General features: G+C 44.1%; 1 protein-coding gene across 1 annotated transcript; it reads right to left on the minus strand.

Moving 5' to 3' along the window:
* Nucleotides 1-23,450: 23,450 nt before the first annotated feature.
* TCIM (transcriptional and immune response regulator) lies at nt 23,451-24,713 on the minus strand. Its single transcript, XM_065399879.1, has one exon. The coding sequence runs from the start codon at nt 24,665-24,667 to the stop codon at nt 24,347-24,349; it is 321 nt and encodes a 106-aa protein (XP_065255951.1). The 5' UTR covers nt 24,668-24,713; the 3' UTR covers nt 23,451-24,346.
* Nucleotides 24,714-26,136: the final 1,423 nt, after the last annotated feature.

The following is a 26,136-nucleotide window of genomic DNA, read 5'->3' on the forward strand; positions in this document are numbered from 1 at the left end:
GCTGCTTGCACAGCTTCAGGGAGCCCGCCAGCCCTACTTCCCCTCCAGCTGGACTCGCTCTGCAGTGACTTCCCATTGGGTGCGCGAGCCGCTCTAGTCTCCCTGTTGTTGGTAGGAGTGAATCCGCAGCAGCCTCCAGTCCGTGCCTGCTGTCCAGCTGCAGAGAAGTAAGTGCCTGTGGCCTTACAGCATTTGATAGCAAGAAGGGTGCAAAGACAAACTGTACACAAAGCACTCCCCACAAAGGGTCCTTGCTCTGAGATGTCTCCTCGACCCGCCCAGCCCCTCACATTCTGGGGCTTGCTTTAGCAGAGTCAGCAACGACATGGCCCAAAAGGGCTCAGAGTCAGAGATGAGTCTCCCAGAGGCTTGAAGTGAAGCCAACATTTGATGCAAGAGGGAGACACTAATGTAAATGGTATAGAAATAACAAGGATTAATAATTCCTTGGCATGGCTAATAGAGCTGGACTGGCCAGTGATTAGTACAGGCATTGTCATTCTCTTGCTGCTGAGTCTGGCTGGCACTGATAGGCTGAAGGACTCCGTTTTTAATGGACTGAAAATATTTTAAATAATCTCTAAAGGCAAATTACTTTCCGAATAATAAGGAGTAATGATATTTAGCACCTTTCTTCTGTGAATCTCACAGTGCCTTTCAAACATCCACCACAACAAACTCAGGCAGTGTCCCTTATACAGACTGGCCAAGTGAATCTTGGAGCAGTGGAATCTAGCCAGGTGTCCTGACTCCCATGTCACGGAGTGTGGGGGAGTCAGGGCCCTGCACCCCCTTCCTGAGATTCACCATGACTCTCAGCCAGCCAGTAAAACAGAAGGTTTATTAGATGACAGGAACACAGTCCCAAGCAGAGCATGTAGGTACAACCAGAACCCCTCAATCAAGTCCTTCTGGGGGGTTTAGGGAGCTTAGACTGCAGCTTGGGGTTCCCTACGTTGCACACCCAGCCCAAGACTGAAAACAAAAACTCCTCCAGCAGCTCCCTCCCCCCCCCCCCCACCCCCCCGCTCCTCCTCTTCTTTGTTCAGTCTGCCGGCCAGAAGGTGTCACTTCTCCCAGCCCCCCTCCTGGCTCAGGTTACAGCTCAGGTAGCTTCCTTCAAGGGAAGTCCCCCATCCCCAATGTAACTCCCCTGCAACATTCCCAGGTCAAATCCGCCCCGCTCCCTGCTCCGTCACATCCCACTCCTCTCCTCTAACCATACATCTCATTCCCTCCCTTTTCCTCAGAAAGGAGGCTAACGCCAGGTCACCCATGCCCAAGAAAGGCAGGAAGATAGCAGGAAAGGCAGCTGGGGGAAGTTATAGCCAGGTCACTCTCCGCTATATCTTACACTATATCTTACACCTTCTTCCGTCCAGCATCTCAGCATGTCAATCACACGTGTCACTTCGAATTGCTTACACTCACTCAGGCTCTTTGGAACCCACTTGCTGATGCATAAGTAACATTGCTTGGCACAGCATTTCTGGATTTGGCCTTGGGTCTTGTTTTGTCACTTGTGAGCCTGTCTGACATGCTGGGAATCCGACTGGTCTGTCTCGGTCACTAAGCTATGCTGATGGATGTCATGTCATCAGTGTGGCATCTTAACAGGGAAATTATACTAAAACATATTTATTTTTTAACATTAATAGCTCTGAGTGGGTTGGTTTTTGTTATTATTCAGAACCTTAAATTTCACTATGGCAACACAAAACCACAACAACAGACAATAAGTAAAATTCCAAAATAAACCCACTCCTAAGAGTAACAAATAAAACTCGTTGAGATATCTCTCGTCTACATATCTTTCCTCTTAAGGCTAACTCTCTCTTCAACCATAGTTCACAGACTATCTAAGACAATGTTGTTGACTTGAAGATCATTGTAATAATTGGGGATGAACCCTCAATTAGCTTTTACACTGTTTCCTACAAGGACTATTGTACTGTCCTAAGCTCAGATGGCAAACTAAAGTATTTACAACTATGACTTTAGTCTGGTGGTATTAGTTGTAGGGTTGTGTTACAATATCAGTTCTTTATAGATGTAGTGTTGATTACTATGATTATTAGTCTCTAAGGTGCCACAAGTACTCCTGTTCTTTTTATGACTTTATTGTTACTTCAGCCACTAGAGGGTGATGGTGCTGCAGATTTTAAAACTCTGGTCTTAGCTTCTTCAAATTGCTGGTTTTGTTAGAAAATAAAATTGTTTAAAGGAAACTTCTTTCAATTAAGTGAAATCTGCCTGACCACACCGTTCCATACACATACATTATATAAGCTTGTACTGTGCGCTTTATATAGGTCTGACTTATTTAAAAATATTTTAAAAGTCAATATTGATATTAATTGGTTATACCCAAACCCATTCTCCATCACATGCTGCCAGACCTACATTCTGATGAGAATTTCACAACACTGGCACAAGTTGCTGAATCCAGTAATGTTGCCAGAGTCACAGAAGAAGAGGAGTGATAAGAAAACTAATTAATTTTTAAATAAATGAAGAATGCTTATGACCTTTATTATTAAACAAAGCACCTGGATATAGCTCTATTACCTCATACAAACAGGCAATGCAAAGCAATGAATACATGAGGTCAAAGTGATTTGGAAGTCCTACTGGCAAAGGGAAGCATAGATACAATCTATGCAATGTACAATGCACAGGAGTTCAATTAAATATTGAGAGAGGGTTTTATGCATGGGAAACAATTACATTGTGACTCACCACTGATGTGAGATGGAGAAAAATGCAGTTCTCCTTGCTGCAGACTCTGACTCACCTCTGCAGAGCTGCACAAGATGTGTGTTTATTACTTATTTGTAGTGTCAGAGCAGAAGCCCCAGTTAAGGTTAGGAGCAGGGCCGGCTCCAGCATTTCTGCCCCCCCCCCCCCCAAAAGCCACGATCGCGATCGGCGGCGGCAATTGGAAAAAAAAGCCACGATCGGCGGCGGCAGTTCAGTGGCAGGTCCTTCGCTCCTAGAGGGAGTGAGGGACCTGCCGCCCCCGAATTGCCGCAGGTGCCGCCCCTCTCCCTTGGCCGCCCCAAGCACCTGCTTGTTAAGCTGGTGCCTGGAGCCAGCCCTGGTTAGGAGCCTCATTGGACTAGGTGTTACATAAACATATATGAAATGGGTTTTCTGATTTTCCAAGGCCTAGCTCATCCCTTCAAGATCTCTGCAGAGAGGTGACATATACCTATAATCTCTCCCTTCCAAGCTCTCTCCTTCGGAGCCCACAGAGAACATTAGAAGAGTCCCAGGCCCACACTGAGGTGAAAGAATAATACAGCCTGAGGATGTTCTCTCTTTCCGGGGAGGATCCCCTCAGGAAGTCTCAAGGGCAGCTCCAGCCAGGGGAACTCATTGATAGCATGGCTCCAGTGGAGCGGAAGGAGATGATCTGGGTCCAAGAGAGTTTGTGGAGGAAAATTAAGACAAGGGGGAGCTAAATTCAATGTAATCTCCCAGAAGAGAAAGTGCCAGCCCGCGCGTGTGCTCCAATTCCAGGTGCATGGCTCACGGGGACGTCTCAGGCACGTGGGATCCTTTCGCATTTCAGTGGAGGAATTTAGGAGTTTAGCTACTCTGAGGTTTAAAAATCAAAAACTGTTCAGTGAACTAACTGGTACCTCTGATTAAAGTTAATAGGTTCAAGCTGTTCGAGTCAGGGACTCAGTGCCTAGCACAGTGCAGCCCTGGCCCCTAAGCACTATCACGATACAAATAACGCCTTTCCACATTTCCCTGTTTCTTGTGATTGCCTTGTTGTCTGGTAGTCAGGCTTTGGCCCTAGGGCAAGTTCACATTTATTATTGGGAATTAAGGTTCAGGCTAGGATTAGGTCTGAAAGAGAAAATCCAGATTTCAGACACCTCTAAATGTTGCTTGTAAACTAAGAGATGGATCTGAGTTCAGATTCTGGTGCACAAACAGTTCAGATCCAGAGCGCTAGCTCAGGCCCATCTGTACTTTAAATATATGTCTACAATTCTGAGGGACCCCTCAGCCGTCAAGTGTTACTTATATATTAATGTAATTTATTAATATTATTATGATTTATGTATATAGTAGCAATGCCTAAAAGCCCCAGTCAGGAATTGGCACCCCATTGTGCTAGCCACTGCATGCACGCACACACGCACACCGAGTATTTAGTAACGATTTCTAGCCACCCCAAAACAGACCTGAGCAGCAGTTTCTCAGCAGCATAGCTGAACGGCTGTAAGGACTGTACAAATCAGTCAGGAACAACAGACGGCACATCTTGGCGCCTGTGACGGGTTGGATCACAGAAACCCCCTTGGGAGCTGCCACCCAATGTGCAAAGACTACCCCTGCTTCTGTTTTCCCTGCCAGCTTAGGATTCCAGCACCCTGTCTTGCTGAGCCAGACACTCCAGTCTGCTCTAACAAAGACTCAGGGTCTGAATTACTAGTCCCAAAGCTGCAAGTTTACCCGAAACCAGCTCACAGGAGTGTGCTTGTCTTTAGCACTCAGATGCCCAACTCCCAATGGGGTCTAAACCCAGATAAATCCGTTTTACCCTGCATAAAGTTTATGCAGGGCAAACTCATAAATTGTTCGCCCTCTATAACACTGATAGAGAGATATGCACAGTTGTTTGCTCCCCCAGGTATTAATACATACTCTGAGTAAATTACTAAATAAAAAGTGATTTTATTAAATACAGACAGTAGGATTTAAGTGGTTCAAAGTAGTAACAGACAGAACAAAGTAAGTCACAAGCAAAATAAAATAAAATGCGCAAATCTATACCTAATCAAACTAAATACAGATAATCTCACCCTCAGAGATGCTTCAGTACGTTTTTCTCAAACTGGACACCTTCCAGGCCTGGGCACAATTCTTTCCCCTGGTACAGCTTTTGTTCCAGCTTAGGTGTTATCTAGGGGATTCTCCATGATGGCTCCTCTCCCCCTCTCTGTTCTCTTCCACCCCTTTATATATCTTTTGCATAAGGCGGGAACCCTTTGTCTCTCTGGGTTTCCACCCCCCCTCACTGGAAAAGCACCAGGTTAAAGATGGATTCCAGTTCAGGTGACATGATCACATGTCACTGCAAGACTTCATTACTCACTTGCCAGCACACACATATACAGGGAGACTCACAGGTAAACAGCCATCTGCAGACAATGGGAGTCATCAAGATTCCAAACCCTCATTAATGGCCCACACTTTACATAATTACAATAGGCCCTCAGAGTTACATTTTATATTTCTAGTTTTAGATACAAGAGTGGTACATTTCTACAAATAGGATGATCACACTCAGTAGCTTATGAGCTTTGTAATGATACCTTACAAGAGACCTTTTGCACAAAGCATATCCCATTTGCATTATAGTCACTTATTATCAAATTTTTTATAAAACTATCCCAGTTACATTATATTCACTTATTATCATGTTTTTATAAAACCATGTAGACTGCACAACGTCACAGCGCCATCGCTTATAAACAGCAGACGTTCCACAACTCAGCACGTTGTTAAAATATTATTTTTAAGCCTTTCCTGCAATAATTCATGGAGCCGGTGCATTGAGCATTGTGCAGAGGCTTATTTTAAGTTATTCCAAGGTGTCTACCTTTAATGGCAAAGCTGTCCCTGAAGGTAAACTGTAAGGGACTATCACAGCATTTTCTGCAGTTAGTGGGTTGTGTGGGCTGTGCTGGGAATATGGAAGGAAGGGGTGGGTTTGTGTGTTTGTTTGTTTTTGTTTTGACACACTGAGTAAATAAAGTTTTACTGGGACTCAAGGAAGGTTAGAAGCAATTGGTAATGATCTCCCTAGAGCAAAGGCAGTCAACAAGTGAGGCCAATTATAGGCAATACAAAGTCAGGCACAATTAAGGATCAGTCATTCGAGAGTCCTGTTATGCTCAATGTTTGACATAGGGGCTCTCCAGGCCCCTCAAATCAACACGATCTGCTGCATATGTCTAGCAAATTCTGTGCAAAAAACATACCTTGGAGCTGTATTACTCCCAGTGAGGTTTATAACGTAGGTCTCCTTTTGTGACACATGATTTTATCATATGCCAGATAGTGATGTGTTAGCAGTGTTTTTTATTGAGAGTAATGTTGCAAAATTACTCAACTCCTGCTTTCTAAAATGGCTAAAGTTAAACACCTGAACTTGTTTTTGACTTCCCTGTTCTAAATGTCCGCTTTGGAGGGAAAACTGTGAAATGTTTGTATGCCCAAACCTGGGTTAAGAGTTTCAAATCACCCTAGGGGCATTAGGCACCTATCTCCCATTGAAATTAGTGGAAGCTAGGTCTCTAAATTCCCTGGGTGGCTTTGAAATCCTGAGCTTGGTCTTCAGGGTAGTGGATTCCTCTGTGGTTCTGTGAGAGGCCACTTTTCTGTTGTCATGTGTGTGAAGAGACTTTAGCAATAGAAAAGGAAACAGCCTCCATAATGCGTATTAAAAAATGTGAGGTTGTGACAATAAGTTTTACATTAGTGAGTATTCAAATAAACGACGAACATTCTGTAAATGTGTGTGATCACCTGGCATAGCATCAACTGACCATGTTAAGACCGACTTGGTAACTAGGCATGTTTTCCACTGCTAAAGATTAAAGTTATCTGTTTAGTCAAACCTCTGTTGGGAAAAAGCAGGGGCCTTATCTTCAAAGAAAGCTCGTCCAGTTAGTTTAAATCTGAATTGTCTGATAAATATCCCCATAACGTTTTGTTAGTCATGAGGGTTCTGGTATTGCATGACAAAAAGTTTGGTCACATTTGTCAAAGACCAGCAACTCCATGAGAAAACAAAGCAGTGCCTTAGTATTTCCATGTATTTCTCAACAGCCTGGGTGTGACCAACTAGTTTAAACTGCTCTCCCCTGCTGTTTAGCTCAGGCACAGACACTTTGCTATTGTATACTCACATTATCAGAGTGACTCTGCTATGGGTCAGAGAGGAGGGGAATGCACTAGAAGCACAAGGCTCAAATCTGATGCCTTTGTCTCCTGCTTCAAGGTAACTTGTCTAGGTGTAAGACGTCCATTCCTTCAAGAACTAGTGGTACCAGAATAAGGAACGAGATCAGCTGACATCCAGGCTGAGCTGGTTAAATACCACATGAGCAAACAAGCAAAAATCTGAAATTCACTTCAATATTATTTGTGAATTGTTTTATTCACTTTCCATGGATATTTGTATGAGCAAATATTTGTTTACAGCAATGTTCCCAGAAACTGAGAGTGTCACACATAATTGTTCAAAATATGGACATATGCAAGAATTCACAGCATGAGTTTTTGGGGACCATTTTGAAAGCTTTAGGTTTAAGAGCCATCTCATCAAGGAGCAGAAAATAATACCTCCTGCCTTAGGTAATGAACCGCACAGTGCAAATAGGGAATTGTGAACAGAAAATACTTTAAACAATAATTATGGCAAATAGTTTGAGAGTAGCCCCTGGTCTGAAATGTGCGCACATAAAACCATTCATCAATTCATTTTGTACAATGATCAAATTAGTTGAAATCAAAGTCTATTGTGGATAATTTGCAAACAGAAAGAGGGGGTAAAATCAGTGAGTAAACTATTCTCTGCATATATTTCACCTAGCTTTATACCTGGGGACCATTAAATCACATAAAAGAATGTACTGCATTTGAATATTTGTTTGAATAGTGGCATAGGCTATTTGGAAGTAAGGGTTGTGACGTATGACAATGGAAAGAATATTTTCCCTGGATATCTAATAAGGTCTCATACTTTATCTATGACTTTTAAAACACAATAATTTGGGCTTTCTTAGTACACCTCTACCCCAAGATAACGCGACCCGATATAACACGAATTCGGATATAACGCGGTAAAGCAGTGCTCGGGGGGGGGGCTGCGCACTTCGGCGGATCAAAGCAAGTTCAATATAATGCGGTTTCACCTATAACGCGGTAAGATTTTTTGGCTCCCAAGGACAGCATTATATTGGGGTAGAGGTGTATACTTGTTCTTTGGACTGCTATCTCATCTAGAAATGTATATCGTGTGTCTGTGTGTGTCTAACCACATATAAGCGCACACATATGTATTAATTTGAGGCAAGATTAGTTATTGATATGTTTTCTTTCCTTTAAAAGAGGAAGGGTGACTTCCAATCTCCTTTGCTATCCTGCATAAGGAGAAGAGGATTGAGGATAAGAGGTTTGGAGGAGGAGAAAGAGCAGGGAGGACACTGTTTCTTTAAAAAACTCTCCTATTCTGCACCTGACTTAACGCTGCCTTCTTACACTTAGCATATACAATACTTCATATTGTGAAAAGAATTAATGGAGCTGTTCACTTAGCTCAATTACAGAGCACTCACCTGAGAAGCTGTAAAGAACAGAATTGTAAATCTTATAATCAAATATTAAATTACACCTAATTTATTTACTCATGACAGAGAGAACAATAACCCTGCAATCAAGTGTGTAAAGATTTATAACAAAAGGGCATTGTAAAAACAGTAGGAACAAATCTTGATGTCCCCTGCCTAGAGATTTCCATGCTGGCAGAGCTATTAGTGGCTCAAAGAAGTCTGAGAGAAAGAGAAGTTTTAACCACTCCTGCCACATTGGCCTCCAATAGCATAGCCATCCTGCTTCTCGGGTAGGTCATTTGTAGGAATCCTGCCTGTGGCACCTTTTAGAAGCAGACAACACAGCAGTAACGCTGATGGGGAAGTAACGTTAAGCGCTTGCGATACCTGTCTTATTCACAGGTCAGCATGTGCTCCTGTGTTGGAGAATCTGTCCTGTGACTATCTGCTGCATCTCTGCTCTGATGATGACACAGTATCATAGGCTCTGTATAGTGCTACAGAAATTTTTCCAAGACCCACAGGATCCCACAAAGTCCAAGAATTCACACAGCATAGTGTACATTTCAGACATTCACAGTGTAACGTGTGCTTGTTTGACAGATACAGTATGCTGTGTGTGCTTCATCCAATGCCATATCTATTTTGTTCTATATCACATGTTTGATTTTGCAGGGAATGTGATTTCAATGTCTGGTATGCTGGAACATGCAATCCAACATGACTTATTCCCCTAGAAGAAGGATCTTGTAAATATAAAAAGGCTATAAATTCCATTGAAATCTTTCTGAGCAGGAAAGAAATGCATATCAGCGTCTCTGCAGGCAGCTGGGAGTGATTAGATTATTAAAATGCCATATTACTAGTTCCCAGTAATTGCTTTGATAGATATGCCCTAATACCTGCTGGACATCCTATCTTGCAGAAAATAAACTAACAAGTAAGTCACGTTTGTCTTTCTTCTACAAGTGTGCGCCCAGTAATCCTTGCAAATGGAGAGTGACCAGCAGTGAGTGGCCTAATTGGAAGGGCTTTAAAACAAAAAAGGAATAAAAAAATTAATTGTCCTTAAAGGAAATAAGAGACGTTTCTGGTCTACGGCAATGCAGAGCGCCCTGCACCCAGAGGTGTGTGTATCTGAATACGTTGTGCTTGGTAAAGTGTGGAGATTGGGCCATGCAGACTTCTAGAGCTCTGCTGATGTCTATGGGGCTGTGCACTGGAGGCTGAACTTCTGATGGCTTGTATGCAGCCGTGTCAGGCCTTTCCACCTTACACCTGGTTTTAAGGGTCACAAATAGGGATGTGTACTCTAGATATGAGAGATGGCTTTTCTGTTATTTTAACATCTCAACTATGGGCTTGATTTCCCCACTGACTGCAGGGTACCGGGTCCAGCCCTATGTTGCTTAATCTCTATTTCCATGAGAGGGATCTGAACAGAAGGAGGGTAGACCAGTGTCCTGCTCTTTGTGGAATATAGAGTTTACTTTGGGAATGGACTGGTTTAAATGGCTCTCTCCTGGGAACTGCTTTATCAAATCACTCAACATTGTAGATCAGTTGAAAGGACCCCCAGTTCTGATGCCCTGGGAGCTGAAGTTAGAGCTACCCTGGTAGAGAGAAAAAGGGACATTTGTCTGAGTGGTTCACTGTCTGCAGTACAGTATAAACTTCTTTTAAGAGAAAGGAGGCTGGAGAGGCTGTCCCATGTAGTTGGGGGGCCTTGTCTGTTTTAGTTACCCTGTGTGTGAAAGGTAACTATTTTTGGTTATAGATGGGATTGGCTTGGAGAATGGAATATTTGTGCGTACGTAATAGGTCAGATCCTCAGCTGATGTAAATCAGCATAGCTCTATTGACTTTTAACAGAGCTACGCCAATTTGCACCAGCTAAGACACTGGCCCGGAATGTTTACTTCCTTGGTCTCTTGTGTTCATAAATTGATATTGTATGTTGTGTGTTAACAATTCATAAACCTTTGTATGTACCAATACATGTATATAAAATCCCAGTAAAAATCAGTTATAAAAGAACCTTAGAGAGAGAGATGCTTATGCTTATACTTATCTTGGAAAGTTGGTTCAATTGTGGATTTCTCCAGCTAAAATGAAGCTGTGAACTGTTGTTGTGTGACCCACATTCCATTCAGTGTCTTTTATTCCAGTCACGGACCTTTAAACAGGCCAGGTTTGTCTGTGTATGAATTATTAGTGATCTTCTGAGTTGTTCTACTACTAGATTTGATAGTTCGACTTGATGATAACATAGGTTTTCTATGCTGAAAAACATGTGCCTGAAAGGCAGTAAAATAATTCAGTTAGCAGAAATTTAATATTTCCCCCACAAAGAATATCTTTTTAGTTAGCCACAACATGTACGTCATTCTTTTTAACTGAACTGCAGATAACTAATTTCACATGGTGGATACTTTATTGTTCACTTTTGTTTATGAAATCTGTTTATAACTTGTTTAGTAGACAGGGAAAACCCAAAGAGTCTCCATGTCCTTGGCTTCAAGTCAATGTGTTTCCCCCCCATAATTCATTAAACACATTTCCATGGAGATTGTGCCCCAATTAAAACACCCAATTTATAGGAAAGCATGCACGGGATTTAGAGAATCTAAAAATAAAAATAGTATGTGTTTGGCAGCAGTTCGATGTTAAAAGCCTTTATACACCTGAGATGAAATCCTGGCCCTGTTGAAGTCAAGGCTTTCAGAAAACTTTGACAAGGTCCCACACCAAAGGCTCTTAAGCAAAGTAGGCCGTCATGGGATAAGAGGGAAGGTCCTCTCATGGATAAGAAACTGGTTAAAAGACCAGAAAACAAAGGGTAGGAATAAATGGTCAGTTTTCACAATGGAGAGAGATAAATAGCGGGGTCCCCCAAGAATCTGTACTGGGACCAGTGCCATTCAATAGATGCATAAATGATCTGGGAAAGGGGGTAAACAGTGAGGTGGCAAAGTTTGCAGACAATTCAAAATTACTCAAGATAGTTAAGTCCAAAGCTGACTGCGAAGAGTTACAAAGGCAACTAACAAAACTGGGTGAGTGGTCAACAAAATGGCATATGAAATTCAATGTGAATAAATGCAAAGTAATGCACATTGTGTGTAGGGTGACCAGACGTCCCGATTTTATCGGGACTGTCCCGATATTTGCTAATTTGTCCCGCGTCCCGCCCAATGTTTGGTCGGGACACTGGACAAAAAAGAAATTTTGCCCTCCGCTCTGGCGCTCGCTCCCCCCTGCCCCGGCTCCTCCCCCTCCTCCCCCATTGGCTCCCTCCCCAAATCCCCGCCCTGGCCCCACCTCTTCCCCAACCATGCAGCATTCCTCCTCCTTCCCAGGCTTGCAGCATGGCGGGGCAAGCCTGGAGGGAGGGGGTGGCGGCGGTGCCTGGATCCTGGAGCTGGTGAGTCAGCTCCGGCACCCAGGCACCGGGCGGGCAAAGGGGGGCTGGCAAGGGAGGGAGACGGGGATCTCAGCTCTGAGCCCCCCGCCGTGCCAGAGGGCTCCTGCCCGGGCCGCTGCACACGGGGGTCGGGAGCGCAGCTTGGAGGCAGCGTGGTGGGTCCGGGCGGGGGCAGCGCGGAGCGGGCAGGGGCCGGGTGGGCGGCGCGGGGGCGGGGGCTGAATCCCTGCTGCTGCCGGGGAGCCCCGCGCCTCTCTCTCCCGCTCGCGGCTGCGGCTCCTTCCCAGCGGGACGCGCCCCCCGGCCTGCCCCGGGCACATGCGGCGTGCGTCCAGCTGCTCCTTCCCGGCGGGAGGGAGACTAGGCACGGGGGACGCGCGCCGCATGTGGCCGGGGTGGCGGGAGGCGCGTCCTGCCGGGAAGGAGCCGCAGTCGCGAGCGGGAGGGAGAGGCATGGGGCTCCCTGGCAGCAGCGGGGATTCGGCCCCTGCCGCCCACCCGGCTCCTGCCCGCTCCGCGTTGCCCCAGCCTGGACCCACCGCGCGCCGCATATGCCCGTGGCGGGCCGGGGGGCGGGAGGTTCCGCGGGGAGGGCAGCGCGCGGGGCCGGGGCCTGCTAATGCCCCCGGCCCCTTTTAAACTCCCTTTTTTTTTTTTTGCTCGCCCCCCCCTTTTTTTTTTGCTTCCCCCCCCCCGTCCCGATATTTTATACTGCTGATCTGGTCACCCTAATTGTGTGTATAGTTGGCATTATGTTTGCCAAAATGAGGGGGTCTAAATTAGCTGTTATCATTCAAGAAAGAGGTCTTGGAGTCCTTGTGAATAGTTCTCTGAAAACATCCACTCAATGTGCAGCGGCAGTCAAAAAAGCAGAATGTTGGGAATCTTTAGAAAAGGAATAGATAATATTTCAAAAATCATAATACCAATATATAAATCCATAGTACACCCCCACTTTGAATACTGTCTGCAGTTTTGGTCACCCCATCTCAAAAAAGATAGATTAGAATCGGGAAAAGTACAGAAAAGGGCAACAAAAATTATTAAGGGTATGGAACAGCTTCCATATAAGAGAGATTAAAAAGACTGGGACCGGTCAGCTTAGAAAAGAGACAGTTAAGGAGATATATGGTAGAGGTCTATGAATGGTGTGGAGAAAGTGAATATGAAGTGTTATTTACCCCTTCATCTAATACAAGAACCAGGGGTCACCCAGTGAAATTAATAGGCATCAGGTTTAAAACAAACATAAGGATGTACTTCATCACACAACACAGTCAACCTGTGGAACTCATTGACAGGGGATGTTGTGAAGGCCACGAGTATAACTGGGTTAAAAAAAGAGTTAGATACATTCAGGGAGGATAGGTCCATCATTGGCTATTAGCCAAGATGGCCAACACCGCAACGCCATACTCTGGGTGTTCCTAAACCTCTGACTGCCAGAAGCTGGGACTAGACAACAGGGGATAGATCACTCAATACATTTTCCTGTTCTGTTCATTCCCTTTGAAGCCTCTGTCACCAGCCACTGTCGGAAGACAGGATACTGGGCTAAATGGACTATTGGTCTGACCCAGTATGGCCATTCTTCTGTTCTTAATGGGAATTTTGCCATTGACTTCAATAGAGCCAGGATTTCACTCCAGGTCCTAAACTGTTCCAATGAACATGCTTGGAGCTAAAGGCCTAAGTTGTCTCAAGGTGAATAACTCACTTTAAACTGACTTTGCTGATCATTGATTTCCGTGAATACTAATGCTCTTTGAATGAGCGTTGATATTTTGGACATGGGCGTTTTAGGAGTATCCCCGAGTATTGGCACGACACTCTGCTGCACGATGCTAAACCAGCAAGGCCAGATCAGGATTTCTATGCAACTCTGAATTGCTCCAAAGCTGGGAGTACATGGGGGGTTCTGGTTCAGCATTACAATTTGGCCCACTGAAAATTGGGCCTCCTGCAAAAATCAGCGGGAGATATAGATCTGGATTCAAAATTCCCGACAGTGGACAAGTTTTCAGTCTGGCGTCCCAGTCCAGGCATCTCTCTAGTCTGCACAGATCTCAGACCCCACAAGCACATTCTCAGAAACGCTGCTTTTAATCACATTATAGAGGACATAAAAAGAACCAGCACTTATTAATTAATTGCAGATGTCTCCTACTTCCTTAACTCCACTGAATATGCAGCCCTAGAACATCAGAATTCTCTCAGCCCCTCAGGGAGAAGATAATTGCCTTGATTTTATTTTCTAGCATAGTAAGAGGTTTTTATGGATTTTTGGCCCTTTCTATTTTCCAAACTTTGGTTGGAAAAGCAGTGAAAATCAATTCCTCCTCATCATCATCACCAGCCTTCTTCCCTGCAAAAGTAACACTGTCACAGTAAGCAGAAAGTATACAGCATCCTGCAATATCTGAGAGCAACAATAAGATTAGAATAGCAATGAACCGGGAAAACTAGAATAGCAACATAACCCTGGCACTCAGATACTTGAGTGACAGGCACCTTAAAAAGACATAAGTTAGATGGATGGATAGGTGTAACCCCTCGCTCCCCCACAAGCAGAAAATTGTGTCACCTTTGAGCTAGTTCTGAACACAGGTGAGCAGACACTGGCAGCATAGATTTATTACTGTGTCTGCTCCCTCAGGAGACTCTGATGCTGTCACACAGAGACTTCAACAAAAGGAAAACTTCAGTTTTTTCTTATTTGATCCAGATTGGGTGGGATGGTGCAGCTGGTGCCCTGGAAAGCCAGTTAACGCTGGGCACAGTGGACCTCTGGCTCCACTGCTGTAGAAAATCAGATTCTTTTCTAGCGCCACGGTGAAGCCTGAAAGAAAGGCCATTTGTGACTGAGATTTAGACAGGCTGAGCTTTCAGCTGCACCAAACTGTCACCGGATATTCTCCCCAGTCCTGAACAGGATCAGTCCGAGAGATTTAATTCTCTTCCCATGTGCATGGTTTTTTGCTACCGTAAGGGAACATGTTCTCTCTGGAAAGGAAGAGCTGATAAACAAGGAAGGGGTCCCCTGTCCTTGAGACGTGGAGATGCAGTCCTTAAGCTTGGGGGTGAATGGAATGGCATCCTCAATCTTTCAGCACATGTAAAACGGTTGCCACAAGCCTCAGACTGACTAGAGTTTGTTCAGCTTTCAGTGGGAGTAGGGCAGGAAATAGGTAGAGTTTAGCAATGTAAGCACAGTTGTTTGTCGTATAAACAGTGCTAAGGAAGAGGCCAGCATCAAGAATCATGAACCCTGAGGCTCTGTTACATTGTTTCCATGATGATTAGCGATAGAAGAACTGGTCAGACATATGACTCATTTCAACTGCACCCACTCAGGGTTCCAGATCCATATTTGGTCATTCGGAGACCTTTCCGTTCTAAGGCGTAAACAGGGCTTTGTGTTTCTTAATTACATGGCCGTAGGGTTCATAGTCCACACTGTTGCTTGGTTAGTTGAGTCTTGACTTATAACTGGTGTAAGCTGCAAATGGGTGGCAGCTTTTATACCGGGGGAATCAGGGCACCTACACACAACAATCTCCTTCCCAATCAATCCCCAGAACACCCTCCTTCCTGTGCATTGAAGGGGGTGGGGGTTTAGTGGAAAAATTAGTATGTGATCCTATAATTAAAGGGGGTATCATAATGCATATGCACAAAGGGGCTGAATTAGGTTTTCTTGGACCACCTTAATTCTGCCATTTCCTAACTTTTGAATGTTTAACTTTAGACCCTTATTGGTTTTTAACATAGTTTTTTGTGTGTAATAAGTAGCCTTACAATTCTGTAGATGGTGGCATTAGTAATTCTGGCCTTTTCTTCTCTTATTTGCTAAGTATTCTGTGATTTGTAAGTGCATTATTCACTGGAATGCTTTGAAAATATCCCATTACCCTGAGGTTTGTTGTATGAAAGGTGATTTTAAACTGCTTATTGTTAGAGGGACTTTACGTTGTTCACTAAAGCAAAGGAAGAAAGTGAGCTAGCACTGATATCCCCAACAGCTCTTCCCCACAAACTAGGTGGTGGCATACATGTGTTTACTGAACACCAAAATCATGTAAGAAGTTTGTTATCTGAGAGGAAAGAGGGTTTTATAATAAAAGGCCATTTCAGATCAGAAGAGAGGTGAATATTCTGGCTAGATTGTGATTTCATTATTACTGCTTCTCCAAGTAGGGTGACCAGGTGTCCGGTTTTTGACACCGCCAACCGGGCCATTAAAGGTCTGCTCGGCGGTGCCATGGCGCTAAGGCAGGCTAGTCCTACCTGTCCTGGCACCGTGCTGTACCCCAGGAAGCGGCCAGCAGGTCCGGCTCCTAGGCGGGGGGCCAAGGGGGCTCCGTGCACTGCCCCTGCCCCGAGCACCGGCTCCACACTCCCATTGGCCGGAAACCAGCCAATGGGAGCTGGGGGGGCAGTGCCTGTGATAGGCGAGAGCAGCGCGCGGAACCTCCTGCTCCCCCCCCCCCCGCCTAATAGTGTCGGACCTGCTGGCCGCTTCCGGCGTGCGCACAACGCGGTGTCAGGACAGGCAGGAAGCCTGCCTTAATCCCACTGCGCCTCTGACCGGGAGACGCCTGAGGTAATCCCGCGCCCCAACACCCAACCCCCTGCCCCAGCCCTGAGACTCCCCCCAACCCAGAGCCCCCTCCTGCACCCCAAAGCCATCATCCCCGCTCCCCCCCCCCCCCGAGACTGCATCCCAACCCAGAGCCTGTACCCCTTCCTGCACCCCAACCCTCTCATCCCCGGCCCCACCCCAGAGCCCGTACCCCCAGCCAGAGCCCGCACCCCATTCTGCACCCCAACCTCCTGCCCCAGCCCAGTGAAAGTGAGTGAGGGTGGGGGAGAGTGAGCCACCAAGGGAGGGCGAATGTCGTGAGCGGGAGTCGAAGGGGCGGGGCTAGGATGTTCGGTTTTGTGCCATTAGAAAGTTGGCAACCCTATCTCCAAGTGAAATTTAGGCAGACAGGACCTAGTTTAATTTAGTTTAGCTAAAGCTGAACAACAAAAAATAAAAATTCTCAGTACCAGCAAAACCAGGGGAATTTGCATTTAGTGGTTTTGTAAATAAGCAAAACATTTTTCATTCTTTCTTTGAATTTGCTAGTTGAAAATTATTAGCTTTTGCTTTGTGAACTCTTGGGGAGTTCATCCAGGGTGGATATATTTTTTAACATTTTCACCAAAAATTTCAGGTTTTCCTGATGAAAATGTTAAAAAGAAGTATCTTGCTGAGCATTCTCCAGGGAGAATTCACTGGAGACTTTTTTTTTTGGGGGGGGGGGAGGCAGCAGATGTGCTTGTTTGCAAGGAAATATCAGTTTTCACATAGCTTATAGCTTTATTTTTCAGCTGTTGCAAAGATACATGGGATCTTGTGTGCATATCTCCTACCGCATCTTGATAACTATATTTCACAGCATGCAAAGATAACAGCATTGCTTATCATAACCAGAGCCTTGTCTAGCCTCTGGAAAATTGTGCTGTGGCATCATACTGCTTCACCAAGGGCATTTTTACATTGAGACCTCAGGCCAATTGTTTATGATAACCTTACACACACAGCTCTAAATTTGCACCACTTTACAGCACTTGTAATAGGGGCATGTTAAAAGTGAAAATAAAATCCTCTCTGCTCGCCCTTAGATGAAGTATGCTTTCTGTGCTTAAAGAGAAAACACTGGTAATACTGCACAGAGCCAAACTATTTTAAAACTCGGATATTAAGCTGCCTTCATGTGCCTGGGTATCACTGTATTTAGTTATGTTCTTAATCTCTTTTGGTATCTTAATTTACCTCAATAACAAGTGACGATTCCATGTGACCACAAACCACTGCTTAGAGCCTCCAGCTGATGGTAAAGTTGTGTTGCCACAATCACAACTCTAGGTTCCTTCAGGTTGCATGGTGGAGAGGGGATTTCCTCTGGAGTTCTCTTCATTGGCTCACTGCTTGTCCTAGGGGCTGAATTGGAGCCAGAATGCTCAACACCTTGCAATCTTGAGCCCATCACTCCATTCCGTTTCAGGACCCTATGTAGAAGAAGCTCTCTCTGCTGCTCAGTACCTATTTCAGATGGCCAGGTTGGAAAGACCTATGTAATACGTAGTTCCCAAACAGCAGATGTTTGTCACAGCTGTTTCTTTTCTTGTTCTTTTGGGAGCTGCTTGTCGAGAACCAGCAGACATCTATGCTCTCACTGTAGTTTTAGCCTGGGGTCCTGACATTCTTTCCATAGCTTTTGCAGCTCCAGTTTGTAAGGCAGGAAGCAAAAGCCTCCTGTGTATTATCCTGTTTCTATGATGCCAGGTTTATAATATACAATACACCAATGCATTCAGACACCACAGTGATGGGAGCCATATGGTTACCTACATAGAATAATCGCTGCTGCGTTGGCCCTTGGGCTAGAATGTACTCAGTGTTCGGCTATTTATTGCCGGAAGGTGCCAACCCAGTTTGTGACAGCAGTAGGCAGCATCGCATTCTCTGGTATATTTATGCTGCTGAATTTTGCACATACATTGCTTATGGAAAGAGTTTGTTCTTTGGAGTTTTGAGAAAAAATCACAAGACTGACAGTTACGTCCAGCTGAGCGTGAATCTTTAATCTGTCTCATCCCCCAGTGTAGTGCAAGGGACATTGTATCAGTAAATGCTGCCACTTGACCCAAGCAGCCTGTCCTTTTAGAAATCATGCAAACACTGACATGCACCATCATAATCAGCTCTATTTGCACCATGTACCTTCCACAAGAGGTTAAAAACCACAGGACCTCAAATCCTGCCATCAGGGAACATCTCAAACCCTGTTCTCTACACATCTGGAACCAGAGAATATTTACATATTCCAAATGCCATTTTCCTATAGGGACAGACAATAAGAATGATCTTTCTAATGGAAACCTGATGATGCTGGGGTCTGGTTGGTTAGCGAGGAAGAAGGCCTGAGATGCTCCTCTGCGATTATGTTACTACTGTCATTGTCCTCAGGATTGCCTCCCTTGGGCTCCTTATACATTGCACCCAGAATATACCTTCCTCTCTCCTGAAGATGCTCTGAGTTTGGCACACTGGGATGTGGCACACAGCGACACTTTTAGTTTGGTGTTGAATAAAACATAGTCTTCTTTTAAACCTCCACTTGTAACAGCTTTTCTTCCAGCCAGTATTTCTCAATATTGCTCATTTCACTTACTGTGAACCTCCAGAGTCTCTTTCCTTGCTGTGGTCTAGTATTACTTATTGAGATAAGTAGAACACATGTGCAGAATCATTTGGTCATAGTCTTCTTTACGGTGTCACTTGTGGAGCAGTTTAAAATTAGCTGGTGAGACGCATGTTCCTGCGGACTCTAGGACACGGGGATACCTAGTGTAGCCAGTTTGACTCAGTGAAAAGAATTGATGGAAATGCATGGCTCCTGAAGGCAGGAAATACCTTGAACAGGCCTTTTCCTCTTTCTGTTGCAAGGGGAGCACTGACAATAGATTCTGTATCTTGCAGCTGCGTTTCTGCACTGTCTGATGACTGCAGCATGTTTACTCCGACAGACACAGAGTCTGCACCAAAAAGTGCTCAGGAAGGGCCCAGCACAATGCGGATGACCTGCCCCGACACACCTATTCTGTGTGAATTATATCAATAGCGTAGTGAGAATGTCAGAAAGAGCATCACCTCCCGCCAGTGGGACCCATCCATGTAGATGGGCCATCATGAGCACTGAATTTCATAGGTTCATATTAGTGTCCTGGGTGGTGTTTCCAATGGCAGCAAAGAAAGCAAGTGAGCAACATCAACCGACAGAGAGAGAGAGACCATTTCTAGAGCTTGATGAAACTTGTGCTACAAACAGTGTGACTTGTAAACACTTTCCCTGCAATTATATCATGAGAGCTAGCCTAACACACCGGGGGGAAGAGTAGCAATGACAGAAACATGAGCTGCTATACCATGCATCAAATATAAGCCTAGCAGAAATGGAGTGAAGGTCACAAATGCAGGAATGAGATGCAGAAATGCAGATTATAGCTACAGAAAATGAATAAGCAAGTGACTTTTTTGAACACAGTCTTTATTCTTCAGGGAACCCATTTGGGCTAATGATTTCAATGTAATTAGATAAGGGAGACTATAAACTCTTAAATCTCAGGATGTGATCAGTCATGCTATGCAAATTGCCATGACCATGACCATCTTAGCTGTATTAGGAAGCATCAGCAGCAAATGCTTTAATTGGTGTTGCTGCCGCTTCTTTCAGATTCCCGTCCTACAAGGGAAGGAGTTGGCAGCCACCGTATCTAGCTTCTCCAGTGTACTGGTTAGCATTGGGTGGGAAAAGGTTATAGGTAATGTGTAGCACAGAAGATAGCTATACGTGCCATACTATTCTATCGCACAGAAGATAGCCATCTGGGGACTGAAGCTTCCCAGTACCCATTGTCACTGGCAGGAATTGCATGGCCATTACTCTGCACAGTGGATTCATATATTCTGTCCCCAAAGGTGCAAACTTACATTTCCCAGCAGGCATAGAGCAAGCCAGAGGGCTCTGCGATAGGCGGTTGATTTGTGACAGGTTATTATTAGAGATGTGAGGCGTGGAGGTGCCTTGGCCATAGGCAGAAATATTGTTGTTAAATAAGTCTGACATGGACAGCTCAAAAAACGACAGGCTATAGAATACAAATTTCTGCACACCTGAGTCCTCACACTTGCTAGTCCAGTCCTGCCACTGGCTCCGCTTCCAAAGCACTACCAGTGCACTTCATTCCTGACCACATGCAGCCCCTGGTACTCTACGTCTGAGCCCACACACACAGCTCTACATGCACCTTGGTCCTGACTTGCAGCCTCCTCTGCTCAGTTTGTCTTGAGCACAGATTACCAGCTAGGCAAAGCTGTGTGATGGTTTGGGGATATGGGAATGAGTGACTGGATTGACAGCAACACATTTATTTCACATGGGAAATGCAAACTGTATAAAGCCCGATAACCAAGAATACAGGGGGAGAGTGGGTGAAGATCGGAATGGACTGTGGGACGCTTAACCGTATTAGGGGAAGTGACCGCAGTTGATTTCAGACAAGCAAAGGAGGCGAGCATGTACATTAGTTGGTACCAGTTGTTTCAGTATTTTTAAAATATCTTCCTGCAGTATGATTTCCAAGCAAGCCTCTCCATTCCCAGTATATAATACTAACCAAAGTAATATGGACTTTCATGGGTATATCACCCCCGTGGGATTCTAAGAGCATTTCTGTCTCCCACACAAGCCCATTTTTTGTGTAAATCACATGGAAAAAACTATGCAATACAAATCCCCCGAGTGACTTCCCTGCAGTCGCCGAGGGGATCTGCACACACAGTGTGTTGTCCCACCACAGATGGCGGCACACGTTCAAATGAGGGATTCGAGGTGCCTGCATCAACTCATCATAGGCCTCGTCCAAAGCCACTGAAGTCAGTGGGAGTATTTCCATTCATTTCGGTGGGCTTTGGATCAGGCCCAGTGTTTGGCACTGACACCTTAAACATACACATCACGTAAGCCATTTAGTGGCCCCAACTGGGATAAAGGATTGTGCCAGTGCAATCCCTTAAAGAGGCTCTGACCAGGCACAGGGGTCTGCCTGCGTGGATCTGAATGCAGGACCAGGGTCTATATTAATATATTATGTTGTTGTCTCATTTTATTCAAGCCAGGAGAAGTTGCACGGCCGCATGCCATGGGTGTTCTTCCCCAGTCCACAAATCCTGGTGTTTCCAGTTTAAAAGTGAATTCAGATAGGTCAAGGGAGCCATTTACCAATTTTTGCAGGTCTGCACGTAGCAGTTTATAGCAGGGGCAGGCACCTATGCCAGAGCCACTGGGCTACAACCCTGAGGGCTGCAACTAATTTGTATAAAATGGAACAGATTGCTCACCTGTATCTTTAATACAGAGGTGCAAAAAATGGAATTTCCATCCCGTGGGAAATTCAGATATTTCTATGTTTGTCTTTGCCCTGAATCGGGACAAAATGTCAAAATCTTGAAATATTTCATGGAACTGAAGTACTGAAATATTTTGATTCAAAAACATCAAAATGACATTTTCAAAACCTTCCATGTAGATTATGTTGAAACAGTAAAATATTATAAAATTAATAATATCAGAGTAAAATGAAGTGAAACCAAACAAGTCTAAAAGAAACATTTCTATGTTATCTAAATGAAACGAGAAAGTCTAAATGAATCGTTTCAAAACTTTTCCATAGAGCATGTTGTCAGAATCTACATGGTCTCGTGAAACATTTCGATTTTGATGAAATAGCCTTTTCTATGGGTAAATTGTTCAGTCAAATATTTTTTGATCAGCTCTTTGGAGACTGGGTGGTTCTAGTATGCAGTCTTGCACCCCAATTCTTTCCAGCTCTGCCTTTGGCAGGGGAGACAACTAGGTCAGTTATGTAGCAGCCCAAACTGCTGCATAAATAAGCCCATTCTACATGCAGTTGGCTTTTGCTGTTGACCCCTAGATTTGCACATTTGCGCAGCATGGAGGGCATTCAGCTCTGGAACTCACTTTCGCTGTTGGTCTGACAGACTCCAAGTCTTTTGATCTTCAAGGTATGGTCTAAGACTCAAATAATTTCTCAGGCTTTTGCCTGGGGGATCTTTGGGCCGTGCCTGCCTTATCCTGGAGGGAATTTACTTAGAACTGATATTTATCAGTGTGCTATGACATTTCATTTTTAAACTTGTCGGTGCTCCTTGGGAATGTCTGGGTGCGCTTTACAAATCTATAAATAAATACAATCACCTGCTCTATTAAGTAATTTAAAGGGGCTATTTCTAGCCTACCTGATTTATAGCCCATTTGTATTTTTTCACTGTAAGAAAGCAGCAGCTGGCCTATTACTCCTCTGAATCATTTTAACTTTCAGTGGAGTAAGCAGGGTCATGGGAACTTATTTTTTTTCAGCTGGCAGATTATTAGAGGACATGTTTATAAATAGCTATTCTGTAGCTGTGTTTAATGACTTTGCGCATAAGCGACATGGTGAGCGCTGCAATATAAACAGCTAGAGAGATTGTAAGTGCCTGATTCTGCTACCATTGAAGTCAATTATAGAAATTCCATTGATTTCAGTGGATTATCCATAAATCCCCTCATTTGCAGGAGAGATGGGAGCCTGGGGGAACCAGATAGTTTATTTTTGGTTGCTACTATTTGTTTTCTAAATAATTTATATTGGAGGCTTCAGGGAGAAAATGCAAAATATACCCATTGATTTAATATTAACCATTAGCAATTCAGCCTAAGAGAATCAGCAGTTAAGAGTCTGATGATTTCCATTTAAGCTCTATCAGAGCAGCTTCCTGGATGTACCAAAGTCAGAGCTTAGTAACAAGGAGTGAAATCCCAGCTCCGTGAAGTCAATATAGTAAAACTCCCATTGACTTCACTGGAGCCAGGATTTTTTTCCAAGGAGTTTTAAGAATCTGCTTCCAAATGGATTGACTGGCTGTTAAGGAAAGAGATCTCATATTTCACCACATCCCCCCAAAGGATATATTTAAAAGGTAAAAAGCCAAGAACATAGAAACCCACCCTCTTTTAGAATCAAGCATTGCACACAAAAGAGGTTATATAGTATCATTATAATTTATTAGGTTTGTAGCTCTCCATATGCAATAAATTATAGTCGATATAATTATAGCATTGTCATAAAACACTACCATGGAGTATTTCTAATATCTAACACGCTATCTAAAAGTAAGATCTGTAATTATGGCATAATAATATCAATGAGAAATGAACAAAATATCTTAAAAAAAGTCTTTCACAGTAAATTCAGTTCAGGGAAGGAACTTCATTATTTTTGCTTTTGTGCAAATAATTCATGATAGGAGTATACCACATAACAAAGAGAAAAGAGATACAATTGCATAGTGTTTCTAAAGAAAATGCACTCCCTGAAGGTTGAACTTGTTACACCCATGTGGTGTATTTTTAATGCATTTTAACAAATGCAAAATAAATGATCAATAGCTGATCAATCACTACAACCCTCCATCCCAGTAGACAACAGTGAGGCTTAGAAATCATTTAAACATTCAGTAAAAATGAGTTTTAAAAAAAGATGAAATCAGTAAACAAGTAGAAGAAAAAGTTCTATTCTGCTTTCACCTCAGATTTACTGAGAAAATTGAGTCTGATTGTGTGCTTGTGTCATTGTCCCATAGTTCTGTGCCTGGAAGCGCGCTGGGTATGTTTCTTGCCAAACATGCTGGTTTCTTTCACTCATGCGTAGGCTTTTCTGGTTCTCTTGTTGCTGACACCAGTTCTTTCACATTTGGAGAGTTTTTAATCACTCCGGGAAGCTTTTTGCAGTGTGTAAAATTGGATTGAATGCTTATGACCAGTTTTTCAGGTTCACTGGTCCTGCCAGAAGCTTCCATGGTTGTGGAGAATATCACATTTGTTAAGATTTCACAAACTCAGTCTTGTTCTTTAAATATAGCTTTTCTTCCATCTCCTTTTCCTTGGATAGTTCAATGAACTTTAATGGAATATTTCCGAAGTTTCAGAAACTGGAAAAGTTTGTCTTTTGTTCTCTGCTTTAGTGCCATTAATGCTCGTGTTTTCTCCTCCAAGTCCTGATCAGTGTCAAGTATGATCCTGGCTCTTTCCTCTGCTTTCTTGTCTCCAGAGTTTTTGAAGAGCTTCTGAAGAGATTCTTGATCTGTGCTTTCATAGATATTGGCCACGGCTTTCTTTCGCAAGGCTGTGTCAAACCGATAGCCATGGACCGATGGGCTCACTCTTAAGGATGTAGACATGGTTGAAATTTGATTGCTTTTCTTTGCTTTCATCTATATCAGATGCACCGGTATTTGCCTTCTAGGACTCATCAGAGAGATCAGTACAAAACATATTCACAGAACTGCTATTTAAAGGCATCCAGAGCAAAAAAAAAAAAAACTGGAAGGATCAAGTTACAGCAATGACATCAGCGCGATCTCAACACAGAATAATTATAGGCAGATTTAACAGTTAAGCTGCCAAATTTCCTTGTTTGTAAAAATGAGAGCAAAAGTTTTCCTTTACTTATGTGAGGAATAGACTTTACACACACAGCCTTTGGTTGGTATGCTCAGAGAAGGAGAACACATTCAGAAATTTTTGCCAAGTAAAACAGACTCATTTGCAAGAGAGAGGTTGTTAATCCATCTGAGGAATAAACCTCTGTCATAACTTACTACTATACTACTAAAAACTGTTTGCTGGGAGCAGGTCTGAGCCGCTGCACTCTTTGTATAGTTCTCTGTGAACCATTTCTAGCCCAGCCAAAGGGAAGTGTAATAAAGCAGCGACATACACTCGGGTCTGATTACCCAACGCTTGGGGCTGATTACTCCACGATGAGAATAATACTTAGTGCTCATACAGGGCTTTGCATTTTCAAGGTGATTTACAAACATCACTCCTCACAGCACCCCTGTGAGGCAGATATTGTTACCTCAGATTTCATTACACACTACGTTCATATCCCCACCAAAGCCAGAGCTACACTCTTCATACCTGCCAGGATATCTAGCCTCTGGAGCACATGGAGGCATGTAAATCACCCACTCTCTGGAAAGCCCCTCAGCAACCAGCCAGAACAAAGTCAGCACAGAGCAGAGCTGAATTGTCCTGTTTAGGTGGGTTTAATATGGGATCATCGTGTTACTTCCCCCACTCTGAGAAAGCTCTGATTTCCCCCCTACACTCCATGCCCCAAAGACCTCACATTCCAAGAACTGTCACTCCAGGAGATGAGGGCTGGATATAGCTACTTAAGGAGGGTCAGTATTTGTTGTGTGGGCCTATGGGGGTCACTAGAGAGCACCGCCAGGTGCCACTTCCCTCGCCTCCCACCCCCTCCAGGACAGCGCAATGGCTGGGGGCATTGCAGATGTAAAGATCCCACCGTTTGCTGCCTTATCCCATGACACTTCAGCCAGAAGTCAGGAGAGGTCATTTTTGTCCAGCCAATATGCTGCTCCATGTTACCCTGATCACTGCTTCCCTACAACCCTGGGCACTGCCTACGATTAATTATGGCAGCTCGGGTTAATTAAAAATGCTTCGCTACCTCAGTGGTGGGGTGCTTTATGAGTAGAGAGGGAGACAGATAATGCCAGTTGACTGACAGATAACTGTGGTCAAAACTCACTTCTGCTTTTCACATGTTGACAGGAGCGGAGAGCTGGGACAGTGTTGCTGGAACACTGTGCCCTAGACACCCTTGTTAGCCCATAATGCTATTGCAGCTCACTTCCCTTTTTTAATTTTTAGC

Source organism: Emys orbicularis, chromosome 2, assembly GCF_028017835.1.
Source record: "Emys orbicularis isolate rEmyOrb1 chromosome 2, rEmyOrb1.hap1, whole genome shotgun sequence".
Lineage (NCBI taxonomy): Eukaryota > Metazoa > Chordata > Testudines > Emydidae > Emys > Emys orbicularis.